The sequence below is a fragment of the Lissotriton helveticus genome, chromosome 1_1 (genome assembly GCF_964261635.1).
Source record: "Lissotriton helveticus chromosome 1_1, aLisHel1.1, whole genome shotgun sequence".
NCBI lineage: Eukaryota > Metazoa > Chordata > Amphibia > Caudata > Salamandridae > Lissotriton > Lissotriton helveticus.
In genome coordinates, this window is record NC_136057.1 from 19,642,737 (window position 1) to 19,661,504 (window position 18,768).

The window sequence follows — 18,768 nt, forward strand, 5'->3', positions numbered from 1 at the left end:
ACCCCCTCCCCTTTATTCCTCCCAAACCTCCTTCACTCCTATGACTCCACGCAGTCCTCTCCTTCTGCATCACCGTCTCGATCCACACCCATCTCCCCCTAATTATGTCCTTAATTCCTTTCCTTCTTCCAACGCCAACTAAGACAACTCCCCACTGTAGGAAGGTAGATCCCTGACTATGGTTGCCCCCAACTTTTTGCCTGGTGTTTTGCTGGTTTTCTGACTTAGTTGACCTGGGACCCTGCTATTCAGGGCCCCAGGCCTACTGCTCTCTCTGTAAAATGGATTCCATGTACCTTAGGTACATATCTAATTGGATACTGAGTCATCTTATCAGTCCCTGTACAGTGTACCTTAGGTACCCAGGGCATAGGTACCCAGGGCCTACCAGGGGCTGCAGCATGTATTATGCCACCCCTGGCTGGCCATCCAAATCTGACACAACTGGCTGCACGACAGCTGGGGCAAGGTGGTGTAATCACCCTTTGCTTTAGATATAGTATTCCTATATCTAAACCTACATGGACACACAGATCTCCTATCAGTCACTCCTATGGCAGGCCTTGACAATCCTGAAGGCAGAGTGCTTGGAATCGTGTGAGATGGTGCTCTGGCATGAGCTGAGCCTGTCTGCGGCTTTCGGGATCTATCCCTTAGCCGTTTCCATGATATCACATACCATATACTCTTAAATGCATTATAATCCTCGCGGTTATATGCCAACTCTGGTATCGCTTTATCAAAACATGTCGAGTAAGGTGTCATACGAATTGGAATACTAACCCCTCGCCAATTCTGGCGACGGGGTTAGCATTCCACCCTTCTAGAGGGACACGACATGTATGTAACCTGTAACCCCGGTTAAAGTCAAACAGAGCCTTAGCTCCACAAAATGGATGCTGCCACCGAGACACAAGTCTGCCCTCCTGCTGCTGGGAGTCCTCCCAGAGCAGGAGGCAAGGACAAAGGGTTTCCTGCCAGGGGCGGTGCCAGCACCGTCCCAGACAGGGTTTTGTGTATTCTAGGTAGGCAGGGCTTTAGAGGAAGGTGACTGCAAGTGGCACCCCGGTGCTCACTGTGCATAGGCCGGCTGAAACCAGTTCCAGGGGCACTCCAGCCCCTGGCCTGGGGAAAGCCCGCCAAAGGAGAGGGGTGTAACCACCCCCCTCCTAGTCCCACCCATAGGGCAGGACTTAGTCGCGTGCCAGCCCCTTTTTGCAGGATAAAGGTAGGACCTGGCCCCCTTCCAAATCAGATCATCTTTGAATCCTGAAACTACTTTCTTCAAGAAGGAACTCAAGACTTCTTCCTAAGATTTCTCCCTTGTGACTAAGGAGTAGTCACCCTGCAGCAGCAGGCACCAACCAAGCATCGCGGTTTGTTGCCAGTCTCTCCTTCGGATCAAGACTGCTCCAGCACGACGAGAACCGGCTTCCCTGGCACCTCTGACCTCAACCTACATCATCAGCCCAGCTGTGACCCGTGGGTGCGACGAGACCTCGAGGGACCGGCCATCTTCAGAACTGCACGACGCTTGTCCAGCACGACTCCCGAGTGACCCTCGACTGAGTGCTTTGGGGTAAGAGAAGCCCCGACACTGAGCAGCTCCAGCACCGAAGTTCAGCCCCCCTGCATCCACGAGATCTGCGTGGGGCCCTTCTGCTCTTTGCTGCCAACCGCGTTGTCCAGGTCGCTTGCCCGTTGGCTAGTGGCCCTCTTACGACGCTCCACGACGACAACTACTGCTGGTCTGGTTGCTCCAGACTAGCCCTTGCTCCCCTCCAAAAGAGGAGCACCCTGGACCCTCCTGGTCCACTCAAGACGCCATTTTAGGTCCACCGCGTGGGCCTTGCATTTGCCAAGACTTGTTGCCCAATCCTGGGTCCAGCGACGTCGACAGCAAGTACCTTCGTGGTACAGCTCGCACCTCCATCCTGGTCGCCGACAACGCCTCCTGGTCCGAGAGACTGCAGAGCCCAGCAGCGCCCACTCACCTGGCTGAGGTGACTTCGTCCGGTGCCATCCTGGTGCCCACTCAAATCACTGGCTAGTGATTCAGAACTTGGTCCCCTCTGCTTACAGGTTTCTTCTTCCCTGATCCAGGCTTGGATCACTCCGAACTTTCTTCACTGGCCGCCTGCCAGCAACTCTTTCTTCAGGCTCCTGGATCTTCAACGAGGGTTTCCGACGCAACTTCAACCCTATGCAGCCGCAGCCCCTGGGTTAGGTAACCTGAGTACTCCGGTGCTCCAGCATAGTCCAACACCCTAAGTGTTCGGATCCACTCCCGTTTTCGACCCACCTAGTCGGGTTCGCCCGAGAACAGTAACTTTGCAACTGCTAGCCTCCATAGACTTTTTCCCGCCTTACGCGTGAGAGTTCCCACTCCGCACACGACGTCCACAGGCCTCCTGCATCTAATCCCAGTGTTTAGAATTGTAGGCCTAGCGATTCCTAAGTCTAGAAAAGTATTACTTACCTGCTAGCAAGTTCGCATTCCACTTACTGTGTATATGGTTTTTCGTGCCCCTAGGGCATTTGTGTAAATTGTGCGACTTAAAGTATTTTCTTAAGAGTTTTGTTGTGTGCTTAGCTCCCTGACTCATAAAGAGTTCAGGGTAGTCTTGTTATAAATAAATATCTGTTTATTTTCATAACAACTTGTGTGGTGTCCTTTCACTTGGTGTTCAAGGGGTAATGTGATGGTAAAACAGCTGGCTTAACACGCCCTCTAGAGTTTAGCCTTAGACTGCTCGTATCCATGCTACTAGGATAGCTGGTCTATCAGGTTGACTTACAACCAATCATCAATAAGGGTTGTTTGGACTGATACATAGTGATCACTAGAATAGTGAGCACTGCATATCAGGCCAACTTCTCACACCCACTCACCTCTGATACACCAACTCCCGCTCTCAACCTCCACCTTTCCCCACATATGAACACTTTACCCCAACTCACCTCCTGTCCCACCAGCTCTCCCTGCCTTCCGCCACCAATTTCACCCCCTCCTGTTTCCATCGAGCCACACAACCGTCCGTGCTCTGCCCTACTCTCGCTGGAAAATAAGCTAGGCTCTCTTATCACCTCCATCTCCCAGCTTGTAGCTGCCATTTCACTGTTAAGCTCCAAGATTTCCACTTTTCCATTCACCTCAACTCCTTTGAAAAACTCTCACCTTCCCACGAGATGCACCTCGCCCCCTCACCCCATCATAGCCAAGCATAACCTGTCGTCTGCAAACATCGCAAACTCACACAAGTCCTCGAACTTCACCCTTCTTCAACTTTCATCTCCAAGTAACCCTCCTATCTACACTATTCCGACCATCTCCTCTGTCAGAACCAAGCATCCACCTAAACCCTCCCGAGCACCTCCGTATAAGTACAATACCCCGATCACCCTTCATAGCCCAAGTGCCCCGTCACCAAAACAGTCTTGACAGAGCTGCGCTGTCTGCTCCACAACTGCCGATCTGCAGTAAAACACAAACTTGAAATGTCCGACACCATCACCCATCACATCATAGACATGCTCTCCTCACAGAGACCTGGTTCAACGATACCTCTCACTCTATCTTTGATCTCCCACTACCCACAGGCTATTCTTTACTTAGGAATGACAGAATTGAAAAAGTTGGGGGAGGTGTTGCAGTCATCTTTAGAAACTCCCTTCAACTTAAGGCTTTTCCTATCAGCTCCTTCCGCACTTTTGAATGCCTTTCTCTTGAGCTTTAATTGCACCACCACTCACCCCTCAGACTCCATGCCAGGGCCCAGCCTGAAGGTATAATAGAAAGCAGGACGCTGATAATATTAGAAGCACCTGGTAAAGGGCTCCTGCTAAATGCTCTTTGAATTTGACATCCATCACGCTGCGATCTTTGTATGCTGTTTAAAACCACTCTAATGTTTTAACTGCACATTATTCACTTGCGCGCTCTTTTCACCTTTTTAAAACCCTTCCCCGGTCCACCACTGCGTTGCAGATTGTTGTGGAGGGAAGTTGATATAAACTCGACCGCACCCCGGAAGTGACTACTACTCCCGGCAATCCAGTGGCACGCAGGTCAGCAGTCTAGCTATTGTGCCCAACCAGACTACAAATAGAATATGCCTTTCCGTTCGCCAGCGGACGCGCGCAGCAGGCAAGCCCGTCTGCGCCCGTCCGCGCGCAGCAGGCAAGCCCGTCTGAGCCCGTCCGCGCCAGGACCGGGCCAAGGCCCACCCTCCTTAATCCTCCAACCCAAACCATAGGGCAAATAAATACTATAGTGTACTCACCTGATCATTTAAAAACCATACGCCTATCTTGCAACTATCCTTCTAACCGTCCCAGCTTTAAGCTTGGAAACTCGAGTCATTACCCCACATCGCGCTGCCCCGAATGCTTTTTTTTTTTTAAATAACCCTTATATTATTCCCCAATCCTCCAGAACCACTCCAGAACACACTAACCTTCATCTGGCATTAATCAACGCACGGTCACTTCCAAAACATAAATAGGAAATCCGAAACCTCATTGAAAATCACAACCTAGACGTTTTATTGATCACTGAAACCTGGGGCGACCTTACTACAGGACCCGATTTTTACACAGCTGCACCAGAAGGATATTCCACATGCAGATTTGACAGGCCAAAAAATAAAAAAGGTGGAGGCCTCGCAATAATTTACCGGGAAAAATATTTATTTAAAACAGAACTAGTCCCTATCAATACATGTGAAGCTTGCTATTTTTCCATCACAGCCCCCCCAATTTTTGCCATTTAAAGGCGTTCTCCTCTATCGCCCACCAAGTTCCCGCCCAGAATTCTTGTCCTCACTAGGCAGTCTATTAGAATCAGTGGCAGGTGAAAGCAACCTCACCATTCTAGGAGATTTCAATTTCCATCTAGAAGAACACAACGATCAGGATACCATAGCCTCACGCAAAGAGTCACCTCCCCCACCCACTCTGCAGGACACACCTTAGATGGACTCTTTACCAATCTCCAGACTATAGTCCTAGGGAACATTCTAACGCTACTATGACAGGAAGGGACTCGCACAGCTCGATAAATCACAGGTTGAACGACGATGACAGGGTGTAGTGTGCTGCTAGAGTAAAACACTGTCTGGCCTGGCAGTGTTAAATCCGAAGGAACTAATACAAAGCCTTCTCTATTTTCATTCACATTGTCCGTTTTTTATTTTTATTCACGTTCACGTCTTATTTCACTGGGGACCTGTTTCAGTTCCGGTTCATCTTGTTCTCTGCGGTAGCCCGCGGAGCTTGTATCTGCACACGTTTATGTAAGTAACCCTTTTGGGACCCCATCATACTCAGGCCTGTGTACGCGGCCCCCATGTAATGAATTCACTTTGTTTGTACCTCACACAGGGATACATCTTGCATGCGGCACTCGCGTTATGATTTTACCTTGCTGTGACTTTGACGCTAGTTTTCATTGAGACACTCGTTCTGGTATGTTCACTTTAACTAGCCATATGCACCATTTTTGTTCATTCGCTTGGTGGAGAGGTTCACGATTTCTTTGGTGACTGTTTCGCACACTTCACAACCCATCTCGCACTCTTTGAGATACGTGTTTTTCGGGTGAAGGTGTATTCACCATTTAGTGTCTTTATCTATTTGGATTATGTATGAAAATTCGATATAATGCATTTCTGATTCCATACAGCTGTGTATTTGAACAGTATTTATTTTGGATTGTTTTGTAGAGTAATCCCCTGAAGAAGGGCGGTGCCCGAAATGCATCGGGATGTGTGAACATCATTAATAACGTTTTCAATAATGAAGATATGCCATTGAATATCTAATTCGTTGATTGTGATTCAACCATCTTTATACTTTGGAAAAATAAATGACTTGATCCTTGGATAATTTGGTTGTTTACCTCAAGATTAACTCTTTGATTCAATGAACAAGACCTGTTGGTCTCTTCCGTAGTGCTCAGAGTAGCTTTCTCCTTGTTGAGAAGGCTTTGTATTAGTTCCTTCGGATTTAACACTGCCAGGCCAGACAGTGTTTTACTCTAGCAGCACACTACACCCTGTCATCGTCGTTCAACCTGTGATTTATCGAGCTGTGCGAGTCCCTTCCTGTCATAGTAGTCACTAATTTCTGTCCCTGGAGCTCAGCACGCAGTGAAGATGAATTTCGATTCGGTCTCCGGCATGACCGACTTAAAGGCGAGTACATTTGCCTTCACCAAAGATGATGCTGATAAAATCTATGACCTTATTCAGGACGACATTACCTCCACCAGCAATCCTCGCAGTGTGGAGAGTAACATCAGACAAATACTCTACCTTCTCAAAAAACAATCCAACCAAAAACTACATGCCAGTACCCTCATCCGGTACCATCGTGTTCAAAGGATCCCAAGGGGCCTGAGGGTCCCGTTAAAGCCTTTACTTTGTAAGAATAATTTACAATTTGTTGAGCGATGGTATTCGATACTCAACAAATGTTCCCTTGACCTGATCCTCCTGATCGTGGAGGAGCTATCCAAAACATTGGAAGAACTAACATTGGAAATCAATAACGTAAGAAAGGAGCTGGACGAAACCATGTCTGCTGAAGAACTCACTACCATGCTGGAAGATGTGAAAACTCAAATTGAGAAACACACCAGGGAAACACAAGAAAGGAAGCTCCGGAAATTCAAAAGAGACACTATCGATTACAAGCTCGGCGAGGTGTACACCTGGGCAGAGGTGTACGCCCGCCGACGAACCAACAAACCGTACAATCCTTTTTCTGGCAATGAAACATCCTCTTCAGAGGAAGAAAACAGATCAAGACCTTCCAAAGTGCCAACGAATACAGACACACAGACTCCGAGTACATCTACAGAATCTGCGGTTCATTTTTTAGAATCAGGCCCGGAACAGCAAAAAGATCCCGGGGGAGAAAAATCCGCCGAGGAATCCGAAAGAACCCCTCAAGCAGTCAAAGGAAAGGGACAAACAGAAAACGTTGAATCCAGAAGAAAATTTGATCATTAATATTTCTTCTACGACATTATCCACCGAAGAGATTAATACATTGCAAAAGGGACAATCGTTTGTGCCAACCACTAACTCCAATACACTAGAGTTAGAAGTCAGCGCTTTCAAATTAATACGGAACATCCGTCTTCGACACTACTTTCAGAACATTTGTCCTATTAATACACATGAAGAAGACATGCTCCGAGGATTACGACCACACAGCACTTTCCTGGCACCACAAAGCCATAAGATCATTGACTCCTTTGAGAACCTTATCAAGCAGGAGATCTGTAAATTACCGTTTCAACAACCGATGAAACATGGTAACTTATCCAAGAAGGAAAGGAATATCCTTAAAAAACTGGCTGACAATCCAGCCATTACTTGCCAGAATGCGGACAAAGGCGGCGCCTTGGTGATTATGGATACCACATTTTATGAACAACAGATTGAAATACATATCAAGGACACCAACACGTATGATTTTCTACAGGGGGATCCCACCCTGGAATTTGCTAAAAAATTGACTCTACTAATCAATTTGACATTTGAGAACGGTACCATCAATGACAAGACCAGAAGATTCTTGACACCTACGAATCCTAAACCCCCGGTGCTCTACATGCTTCCTAAGATGCACAAGCATCCCACGAAACCTCCCTTTCGTCCTATTGTATCCACCAGAGGCAGCATTCACCAGAACACAGGGAAATTTCTCGACAGATATTTGCAACCTTTTGTATTGGAAACTGGGTCACATGTTCGTGACACTACAGACTTTCTGTTGAAAATCGAACCGATCATGAATGAACTAAGAAACACTGAACTTATTATGTGTACAGTGGACGTTTGTGCACTCTACACCTCCATCCCCCATGATGGAGGCATTGAAGCAATTGAACAAGTACTGGCTGCTTCAGATCTAGATTCTGACTTGAAAGTCTTCCTAATGCAACTGACAATGTTTACACTATATCACAGTTATTTCACCGTCCTAGACAAATGGATTCTTCAATTAAATGGCACCGCCATGGGAAATTCGGCAGCTCCTTGCTACGCCAATATATACATGAGAACATTTGAGCAGACTCATATATTACGTCACAACAGCTGGCTTCAACACGGTAAACTTTATCTCCGATACATAGACGACATATTCTTGTTATGGAGTGGATCAACTGAGAACCTAGTGAACTTTCTTGAGACATGGAATACCTTTAATGAGAGAATACGATTTACTTGGGAATTCAGTGAGAAATGTGTCCATTATTTGGATGTGGAAATTCACAGAGAACGAGATGAGTGGTACACGACCATCTTCCGGAAACCCACGGACAGGAATTCTACATTACACTATACAAGCTTTCACCGTTCAGGTTTAAAAAACAATCTTCCTTATGCTCAATTGCTTCGAGTCAAACGGATTGTTTCCAACGAAAATGAAAGCAAGAAACTGACTTTGGAGAGACTAAAAGCGCGAGGGTATCCCACCCCCATTTTGGATTTAGCTGCAGAAAGAACTGAAAAAACCTGTAGGAGTGAACTATTACAACCCAAACCCAAGAAGCATTCCGACCGTATGGTCGTGGTTTCCAAACACTCTAGGATTTCCAACAAGTTTCAGTACATCATTCGCAAACACTGGCCTATTTTAGCCATGGAACCTGACTTCCATGGACTCTTCAGTCAACCACCAATGTTTGCATTTACTCGTGGCAGAAATGTCAAGGAAATTCTCAGTCAACCCAAATCTACCACTACTCCTTCTACATACATGGGACTCAAACCCTGCTACAATTGCAGTAACTGTAACAACTGCATTCCGGGTAATACCACACGCCACCCGATGAAAGGACACATGATAAAACTGCGAGTTAATGCCACCTGTAACAGCAGTAATGTCATCTATATGTTGAAATGCCCTTGTGGTAAGTGTTACATCGGACACACTGAACGTAAGATCCGTGTTCGCATCTTAGAACACAAAAGCAACATTCGTACACACAATCAGAAATCGAGTGTGGCAAACCATTTTCATGAAAATAGACACAGTGTGGCACAATTGAAATTTCTGATCTTGGAACAAGTCAAGGTGACACACAACAACAAGAACACATTACTTAAACGAGAGAACTTTTGGATCCGATTTATGTCCACCATGGTGCCCGATGGGCTTAATGATCGGATGGAATTTTTATGTTATCTGTAATGCATTTATGTCATCTGGTTATTCTATATTGTCATTTGTCATGAATCGTTTTCTTTCATATTATTCTTATTTCTTCTTTGCATTTTTCAGTGGTAATTCTTTTTCATGATTCCTGTTACTGACACCCCTTGAGCTGTTGAGTCTTTCTTCTGATTTCCACCTTTTTGTCTATCAGTCTGTTTACGTATTTACTTGCCCACACGGGGTTGTCCATTTTCTATTTTCATTCACATTGTCCGTTTTTTATTTTTATTCACGTTCACGTCTTATTTCACTGGGGACCTGTTTCAGTTCCGGTTCATCTTGTTCTCTGCGGTAGCCCGCGGAGCTTGTATCTGCACACGTTTATGTAAGTAACCCTTTTGGGACCCCATCATACTCAGGCCTGTGTACGCGGCCCCCATGTAATGAATTCACTTTGTTTGTACCTCACACAGGGATACATCTTGCATGCGGCACTCGCGTTATGATTTTACCTTGCTGTGACTTTGACGCTAGTTTTCATTGAGACACTCGTTCTGGTATATTCACTTTAACTAGCCATATGCACCATTTTTGTTCATTCGCTTGGTGGAGAGGTTCACGATTTCTTTGGTGACTGTTTCGCACACTTCACAACCCATCTCGCACTCTTTGAGATACGTGTTTTTCGGGTGAAGGTGTATTCACCATTTAGTGTCTTTATCTATTTGGATTATGTATGAAAATTCGATATAATGCATTTCTGATTCCATACAGCTGTGTATTTGAACAGTATTTATTTTGGATTGTTTTGTAGAGTAATCCCCTGAAGAAGGGCGGTGCCCGAAATGCATCGGGATGTGTGAACATCATTAATAACGTTTTCAATAATGAAGATATGCCATTGAATATCTAATTCGTTGATTGTGATTCAACCATCTTTATACTTTGGAAAAATAAATGACTTGATCCTTGGATAATTTGGTTGTTTACCTCAAGATTAACTCTTTGATTCAATGAACAAGACCTGTTGGTCTCTTCCGTAGTGCTCAGAGTAGCTTTCTCCTTGTTGAGAAGGCTTTGTATTAGTAACATTCTAACGCTACCATGGTCCGACCCTTATGCAGTACTCTTCGATTTTCAACAAAACAACAATCCTTCCCCTTACATAAAACCCATTCTCCCCAGGCAGTTCAAATCCTGGAGTAACATTGACCCCCTTAAATTTCAATCCACCTTACGCACATCTCAGCCTAACTTTTCCCCTCGCGACCACGACGGAGCAGCTAATCTATTTACTCAGTGGATAAATAAAGCAGTCAATAAAACAGTACCCATCAAACGCAAATCTAGTAATAGAAGGACTGCTTCTGCGCCGTGGTTCACAGAGACCCTTAGATGCGCAAAACAAAAATGCAGACAGCTAGAACGTCGTTGGTGCCTTTACTATGACCCTTCCCCTAAAGCTATTTATAAGCAATCCTTGGAAGACTACAAACGACTTCTGATTGTATCGGATTTTATGTTTGGTGGTTGGCCAATAATAATTGTTAATTGAGAGACGAAGTGATGAATTGTGGATTCTACTAGCTGCTAATGAAGAGTAATTTTAAAAAAAATTATTTTTCTTTTAAATTGTTAAATCTTTTGAAAATGTTTAAGGTATTGTCTTTTATGATTGAAAAAAATCGAAATAAAGACTTTTTGATTTGTGATTTGATTTGACTTCTGATTGTAACCAAAAGCAATTTCTTCTGAAACCAAATTGAATCAGCCAAAAACTCACCCAAACAGCTTTTTCATGTGGTATCCAGACTTTCCGGACAAGGATTAATACCGCCAATCCCTGCCACCCAATCACTCTGTGACTCACTAGCTGCATATTTCCAACAAAAAGTCTGCACCATCTATGACAATTTTACTTCCAGCAACTTTTTAGCTCATACAAATGAGTCCAACATCCCCACAACCTTCCCGGCCTCTACAGACCATACTATTATCCACACTTCTCTTCCCTCAGATTCCACTATTATCCACACCTCTCCTACCTTTGACGAATTCAGCCAAGTCTCCGCTGACCTCGTCACCCAACTCATCTCCTCTATGAAATCTGGCTCCCGGATGACCCATGCCCCCCCGACACGCTGAAAATGAACCCAGCTATTATTGGACACAACTTAGCCAATATTCTAAACTCCATTTTCAAAACAGGCGTATACCCCTCCATTTGGAAAAAGATGGTCATTAAACCTCTGATCAAAAAAGCCAATCTCGACCCCTCAGACACAGCCAGTTACAGACCCATAGCCGCCTGCCTCTACCTGCAAAAATTGCAGAAAAAATAATGAACAGCCAACTGACTCAGTTCATAGAGCAGCACCAGCTACTAGATGACACCCAGTTTGGTTTCAGAAAGGGACACGGCACGGAAACTGCCCTCATCAAGGCCTCCGACGAAATCAAAAAAATCCTGGATACTGGAGGTGCCGCGGTTCTTGTTCTGCTGGATCTTTCAGCAGCATTTGACACGGTCGATCACGCTACCCTGATCGACCGTGTCACTGCTCTGGGCATCAGTCACAGGGCCAAGGACTTACTTGCATCATTCCTGGCTGACAGATCACAATCAGTCAAGTTTGGCACCTACACCTCCCCTTCATTCACTTTTCCCTGTGGGGTACCCCGAGGTTCCTCGCTAAGCCCGACACTATTTAACATCTACGTGTCGGACTTGGTGAGGGTCATCAAAACCTATAACCTGAGTGTTACCTCCTATGCAGATGACACCCAATTAGTTTTAGCAATACACAACAATGGCGCTAGGGTTGCTGCTAACTTTCAGACGGGAATGGTTGCCATTAGCTCCTGGATGACTCACAACTCCCTTAGACTGAATTCCAGCAAGACTGAGGTGATGATCTTTGGCAACCTTACACCGGCATGGTCCCCCCAATGGTGGCCAGCAGACTTAGGGACTCACCCTGTCCCAGTCTCAAAGGTCAGAAACCTCAGGGTCATCTTCGACACCAAACTTACATTTGTGCATCATGTCAACTCTGCAGTTTCCTCAGCCTTTCACACTATAAAAATCATTAAAAAACTTCTCCCATATCTCCCGTCATCAGCCACAAAAACCTTGATTAGCACTCTTATCATGTCCAAAGTGGATTACTGCAACAGCTTATTCGTCAATGCACAGGAAAGAGTTCTCAACAAGTTTCAGTTGATACAGAATGCAGCGGCCAGGCTACTGACAGGCACTCCCAAATTCAGCCCCATCTCCAAAGTCATACAACAACTCCACTGGCTACCGATAAGAAACAGAACCAAGTTTAAAGCCCTCTGCTTCGCCTACAAAGCCATTTACTCCACGGGACCCGACTTCCTTAAACAATCACTTCGTCCCTACGATCCACCTAGACAATTACGATCCTCTACTGCCACCCTCCTGACTGTTCCACGCACGAAGAAAGTCTCCTGGGGCGACAGATCTTTTTGCCATGCTACGTCCACACTCTGGAACAAGCTCCCTCTCCACATTAAAACTAGCCCCACACTGCTCTCCTTCAGGAAGCAGATAAAGACATGGCTCTTCAATCAGTAACCTCCAACTTTCTTTCTTTACCTATCTTGCCTAGTCCTTAGCGCCGAGACACCTTCGGGTAGTTGTGCGCTCTATAAATTTCATAAACATAAACATGCCATTTACCGCCCGCCGTGTAGCGGCCCTTCGTTTATGGAGGAACTCACTGATTTCATCAGCGACCAATACACGCAAAGTGACAATCAGACCTTCGTGGGTGACTTCAATCTCCACTGGGGCTCTCTGCAAGACTCGTCTGCGAACCTGCTGGCCACCTTCCTCTCTACAAACGATCTTATCCAACACTGCACAGAATCAACACACTCTAAGGGCTCAATCCTGGACCTTGTTATTTCCAAAGCAGGCATTCTTTCTATCGCTACCCCTATTCACGTAGACTGGTCTGACCACCTCCTCATCCCATTCTCTCTTAACCTCGCACACTCTATAACTCTTGGCCAACCTAAGAGAGCTACCTCCTGGTTCAGTGACCCTAAAAAAATTGACTTTGGTTCCTACTGTGAATCAGCTTTGCTGTCACTTCCAAGGCTAGACCCTAACCTAGATGTTAACAAACTCACCTCCCAATGCCTCACAGTCCATGCAGTCGAAATCATTAACGTCGCTTCTCTACAAAGCAAAAAGAAAAGGCCCACCCCCTCAGCACCTTGGTTCAACCAATCCCTCTATGAAGAAAGGAAGCACCTTAGATTCCTGGAGAAAAAATGGAAGCATGCGCCCTCCATCGATAACTTGGCCACGCTTCATTCAGCAAGATCCAAGTACCACAAGCACATCTTCCTTGGGAAAGTGTCGCACTTCAGAACCCTCCTTGACTCGGCCAAAAATAGACCCAAAAAACTATTCGATCTCTTCAAGGCTCCTAACTGCTCTCCCTCAACCTCCAAGCTGGAGGATTCTACAAAGAAAGCAGCGGATTTTGCAATATTCTTTGATGAAAAAGTGAAATCACTAGTGGATCAGGTCGCTCATCCTACCCCTCCAGAGGAGCGCAGCTCACTAGTCATACGGGAGAACTTCGACCCCATCTCTGAAGAAGTCCTCCTCAAGTATATCCTCGAAACAAAGCCCTACAACCAGTCTCTGGACCCCATCCCTAGTGCCATTGCCATTGACTTCTATACCCATTCTCTTCCCTATTGGACCACTCTGGTCAACCTCTCCCTCAGTCAAGGCTCCCTTCCTGTCTCCTTCAAAACTGGGCAGGTCACCCCTCTGCTTAAAAAACCCACTGCTGATGCGAAAGACCTCAACAAATTCCGCCCCATCACTAATCTACCCTTTCTTGCGAAGATCACAGAAAGATGTGTAGCGAAACAACTCTCTCGTCATATCAAGGACAATGAGCTTCTTGACAATTGTCAGTCCGGCTTCATCCAAAACTGCAGCACTGAAACAGCCCTGCTGCAAGGGAGTGATGACGCGCTGCGGATACTCGATTCGGGGGGGGGGTCTTGTCTTCTTATTCTCCTTGACCTTTCTGCAGCCTTTGACACTGTCAATCACAACACCCTCCTCAACACTCTTCAATAGAGAATGGGCATGGAGGGCACTGTGCTTAAATGGTTTGCTTCCTTCCTCTCTGATAGATCCCAAATGATCAAAATAGCGAACAGTCTTTCATCTCCTTTGGCGATAGGTCAAGGTGTTCCCCAAGGCTCTATTCTTGCACCCACATTGTTTAATCTCTATTTGGAACCTCTGGGAAATCTCCTAAGTAAATCTGGGGTCAACTATCATCTCTACGCAGACGACACTCAAATCTACCTCAAGGTTGCCTCCACTCACGATCTCTCCATCCTAAGCTCTACTCTCGGCTCCATTCAAAACTGGATGTCAACGCATCAACTGATTTTGAACCCCTCCAAAACTGAATTCCTCCTCCTCTCCTCCTCACTTTCTCCTCCCCCGGTTCAATCATGGATGGATCAGATGAATCTACTTAACAATAAACCCATCATTGTCGACAGCGCAAAATCACTTGGTGTCATACTCGACAAAAAACTCAATTTAATCTCCCACATCAATTCCATTGCAAAGTCTGCTCGATACCAACTGCGCCTTCTTTGGGGAATTCGTCGCTTCTTCCCGGAGCAAGACCTTAAAACCCTGGTCCAATCGCTGGTCCTCTCCAGACTTGCACGAAAAGTGGTCTGCACCCTTTAATGATCAAATACATATGTTGCATCTTACAAGTCAAGATCTTATTTAAGTATACATAAATTCAATGTTGTCAGTTTTCCCAAGAAACAGTAAACGGAGGAATCCTCAGTTCTTGTTCAGTTCTTTATTTAATTTCTTAATTAAAATTCAGAAAGCCAGCACATTTCGTCCGTTACTGGACTTCTTCAGGGCTGATTAAATTTCATCAACATCATGGACATAGTTCCTTCCTTCTCGAAATACTGTTATTCAATAATTTTAGATTTATTTGTAGATAAACTTCTTAAGAAAAGCACGATAAGTTCACATTTTTTCTCTTTATTTATTTTCCAGCAAAGTGTAAAACCGCAATATGTTAGCGTCAAAAGTCACCGTGTGGTCAACCAGATGCATTTTAATTAAGAAATTAAATAAAGAACTGAACAAGAACTGAGGAAGCCTCCGTTTACTGTTTCTTGGGAAAACTGACAATATTGAATTTATGTATACTTATATAAGATCTTGACTTGTAAGATGCAACATATGTATTAGATCATTGAAGGGTGCAGACCACTTTTCGTGCATTTTGTTAAGGGAACTAGGGTTTCCTAGTTCCCTTTTGGATCGTATAGGGATTGCGTTCCTGGGTACTAGCACCTTCTGTTCCAATCTATTGTTTGTGACGTTTAATGGTGGTGCAGGCTTTCTTTTGCCTTAATCCTCTCCAGACTTGACTACTGCAATTCTCTTCTTACTGGACTCCCCAAAATCCCACGTGTCCCCCTTTAAATCTATTCTCCATTCAGCAGCTCGTTTCATTTTTGGGGCCAAAAGAAGCGACCACATCACACCGGTGTTATCCACCCTCCGCTGGCTTCCCGTCGAGGCAAGATCTATCTACAAGACTGCCTGTATCACCCACAAAGCCTTGCACTCCTCCTCTCCTCGCTACCTGGAGAATAAACTGAAACTCTCTGGAGGCTCTAGACCATCACGCAATGCGGAGAATCTACTGCTTGAACCTCCCACTTTCAAGGAGGAAAGAACAATGGCCCAATCCTTTTCAGGAAACGCCTTGAGAATCTGGAACTCACTTCCGCCTCAGCTCCGGACCACCGCCTCCTCCCAGGCCTTCAAAACTGACCTCAAAGTTCTCCTCCTTCAAAGACACTTCCAAAGTTAATCCATGCCCTCTCTATTATCTGAAGGAAGCCCTTCCATTATAGAACATTCTGTACTCCAGGCCTATAGAAGTGTCTTCCCAGTGTGTTCTTGTGGTTTGAGAGTCTGCCATTTATTGCAGTATTATCCCTCTACCTGTGTTTGGTTCTCTTTTGTAACATGCACACGTCACTTTTCTCTTGTAACACACTGTTTGCTCCTCTCACTTTTGTTTGCTTCCGATACTTGCACAAGTGCCACCATTGCCTACGTAACGTTTCTCCTTGTGATTGAGTGTCCTTTATTTATTGCAGTATTTTACCTCGACTTGTACTTTGTTTTCTTTTGTAACCTGCACACGTGTCACTTTTTCCTCCTGTAATGTACCTTTTGTTCCTCTTGTATTTTGTTTGCTCACATTTGTCACTTTTGCATCATGCAACTTAACGTTTGCTGTTGTAATTTGCTGACTTGTAATTTTCTCCTCTTGTATCAGTTCTGTTCCTATTGTGAAGCCTCGGACGCCTTCGGGTAAAGTCCGCGCTACATAAAAACGCATAAATAAATTGTTCAGCTGCAAATAATAATGATTAGTTTTGCCAATGCATGTTTTTATGCCAATGTGGATAACTATTTTTTGGTGTGTTTTTTGCCGGTGCTGGAAAGCGTCATCAAAAAGCATTGGCAAAACCAAAAGTTCTGCACTGACAAAGGCGAGAGGTGAGGCTAATGGTTTTGCCAATGCTTCTTAGCATTTCTACTTCTGTTTGCTTCAATGAGTATTTACGATGAATGCAGACAGCCCTCAGTGCTGCTGAACTGAATGCGTCGTTTGCTAATTTCCTCATTGTGTTTTTTAATTGTTTATACAGGAAAACACCGACGGACTCAGTGACGCCCGAGGGAAGGAGGGGGGGGACGGGGGGGGGGGGGGGGAAGGAAGGAGGGGGGGAGGGAGGGAAGGTGTGTGTGAGGGGGGGTGCACTTACTTGTCTCTCCTGGTTCAGCAGCGCCTCCCCGACCCGTCCAGTCCCTGCAATCTGAGTGCAGCGCCTAGACTCCGAGCCAAACTTTATCTGTCTGGGAGCTGCTGAGTCACGCAGAGAGGGGGAGGGGGGGGGACAGAGGGAGGGAGCAAGAGGGGACAGGAGGAGAGGGAAGGAGGGTGACTGGAAGAGGGAGGGACAGAGGGAGGGACAGAGGGAGACAGAGGGAGGGACGGAGGGACAGAGGGAGGGACAGAGGGAGACAGAGGGAGGGACAGAGGGAGACAGAGGGAGGGACAGAGGGAGGGACGGAGGGACAGAGGGAGGGACAGAGGGAGACAGAGGGAGGGACAGAGGGAGACAGAGGGAGGGACGGAGGGAGACAGGAGGAGGAGGGGAGAGGAGGGAGCGAGAGAGCAAGAGAGAGGGGAGGGGAGAGAGTGATGGAGAGAGAGGGAGAGCGGGAGAGGGATTGAGCAGGGGAGAGAGAAGCGGAGCCAGGAGGAGGGTAGGGAGAAGGAAAGAGAGGGGGAGGTACCGGAAGAGAGAGAGAGGGGAGAGAGAGGGAGCGAGAGAGAGAGGGAGAGAGAGAGAGGGAGGGAGAGAAGGAGCAAGAGAGAGAGAGGGGAAGAGAGAGAGGGGGAGAGAGAGAGGGTGTGCGAAAGAGAGAAAGAGAGAGAACCAGGCTCCCTTACATCACCCGCTCGCCTCGCGCGACGGTACCTCGGAGAGGGAACTCTCCATTAGTGGACTCCCCCACCCCTCCCCCGTCCACCTGCCTCGATCGACCCATTGACCAACCCTCCTCCCCCCCAGAGACGTTTTAACACAGGGGCAAAGTGGGCTCTGGCCCAGGGCCCCAGCCTTTGAGGGGGCCCCCTGACAGAGTCAGCTCCGTTCTCCAGAGTTTTGCCCTAATGACCTTGAATATTTCTTAAACACATTGTTTGAAATACTGTTTTCCTTTAATCTATTTTTTATGTACCTGATGTGTGAGAGTCTAGTACAGCCATTTTGTAGAGAAATGCTGTTTATGTTTCATGCAATACACATAAAAAAAGAGTTTATTTTACATCAAAACAAGACCTAACATAAGAAATAGGAGGGCATCACAGAGATTATTTGCAGTAATAGTGGTGAGCTGCTGCTGTGTTACAATATTGAAAACACACACAACCATCCCTGAATATTAGATGCAAACACATTTTGGGCCTTATTTATGAGAAGTGATGCATTGCTGCGTGAAAGCAGCGATGCTTCACTTCTCAGAGCGCCCTCCTTGCGACATGATGGATGCCTCATATTTAATGTATGACGCATCATGTCGCAAGGAGTTACAGATACGTATTTCTGACGTATCTGTAGGCGCAAAAGTGACGCATTGCTGGGGTGTGTCTGAAAATAGACGCAACTCCGGCAATGTGTCCTTTCACATGGGGCAAGGTGTGAGATATTGATGCAATGGCGTCCTAGAAGTGGTGCATAGATTTCACTGCACCACTTCTACGAGGCTTTTTGCAGTGGTACACCCACCCTGCATACATTATACCTGGCTCAGGTGTAATGTGGTGCAGGGGTTTACAAAGTGACGCATCTGCCTAGATGCATCACTTTGTAAATAGGGTGCAACATGGCACATTTTTTACGCAGCCGGTGCGTCTCAAAAAGTGACGCACCGGCGGCATAAAAGTGAATCAAGGCCTCATA

General features: G+C 46.1%; 1 protein-coding gene across 1 annotated transcript in view; it reads right to left on the reverse strand.

The window, feature by feature from the left end:
• Nucleotides 1-17,184, reverse strand: part of LOC144812403 (glutathione S-transferase P 1-like) — an 88,339-nt gene extending 71,155 nt beyond the window's left edge. The window contains exon 1 of the mRNA XM_078673938.1: nucleotides 17,065-17,184. Coding sequence (XP_078530064.1) covers nucleotide 17,065 — 1 coding nt within the window. The 5' untranslated portion in view covers nucleotides 17,066-17,184. The remainder of the gene's footprint in view (nucleotides 1-17,064) is intronic.
• Nucleotides 17,185-18,768: the final 1,584 nt, after the last annotated feature.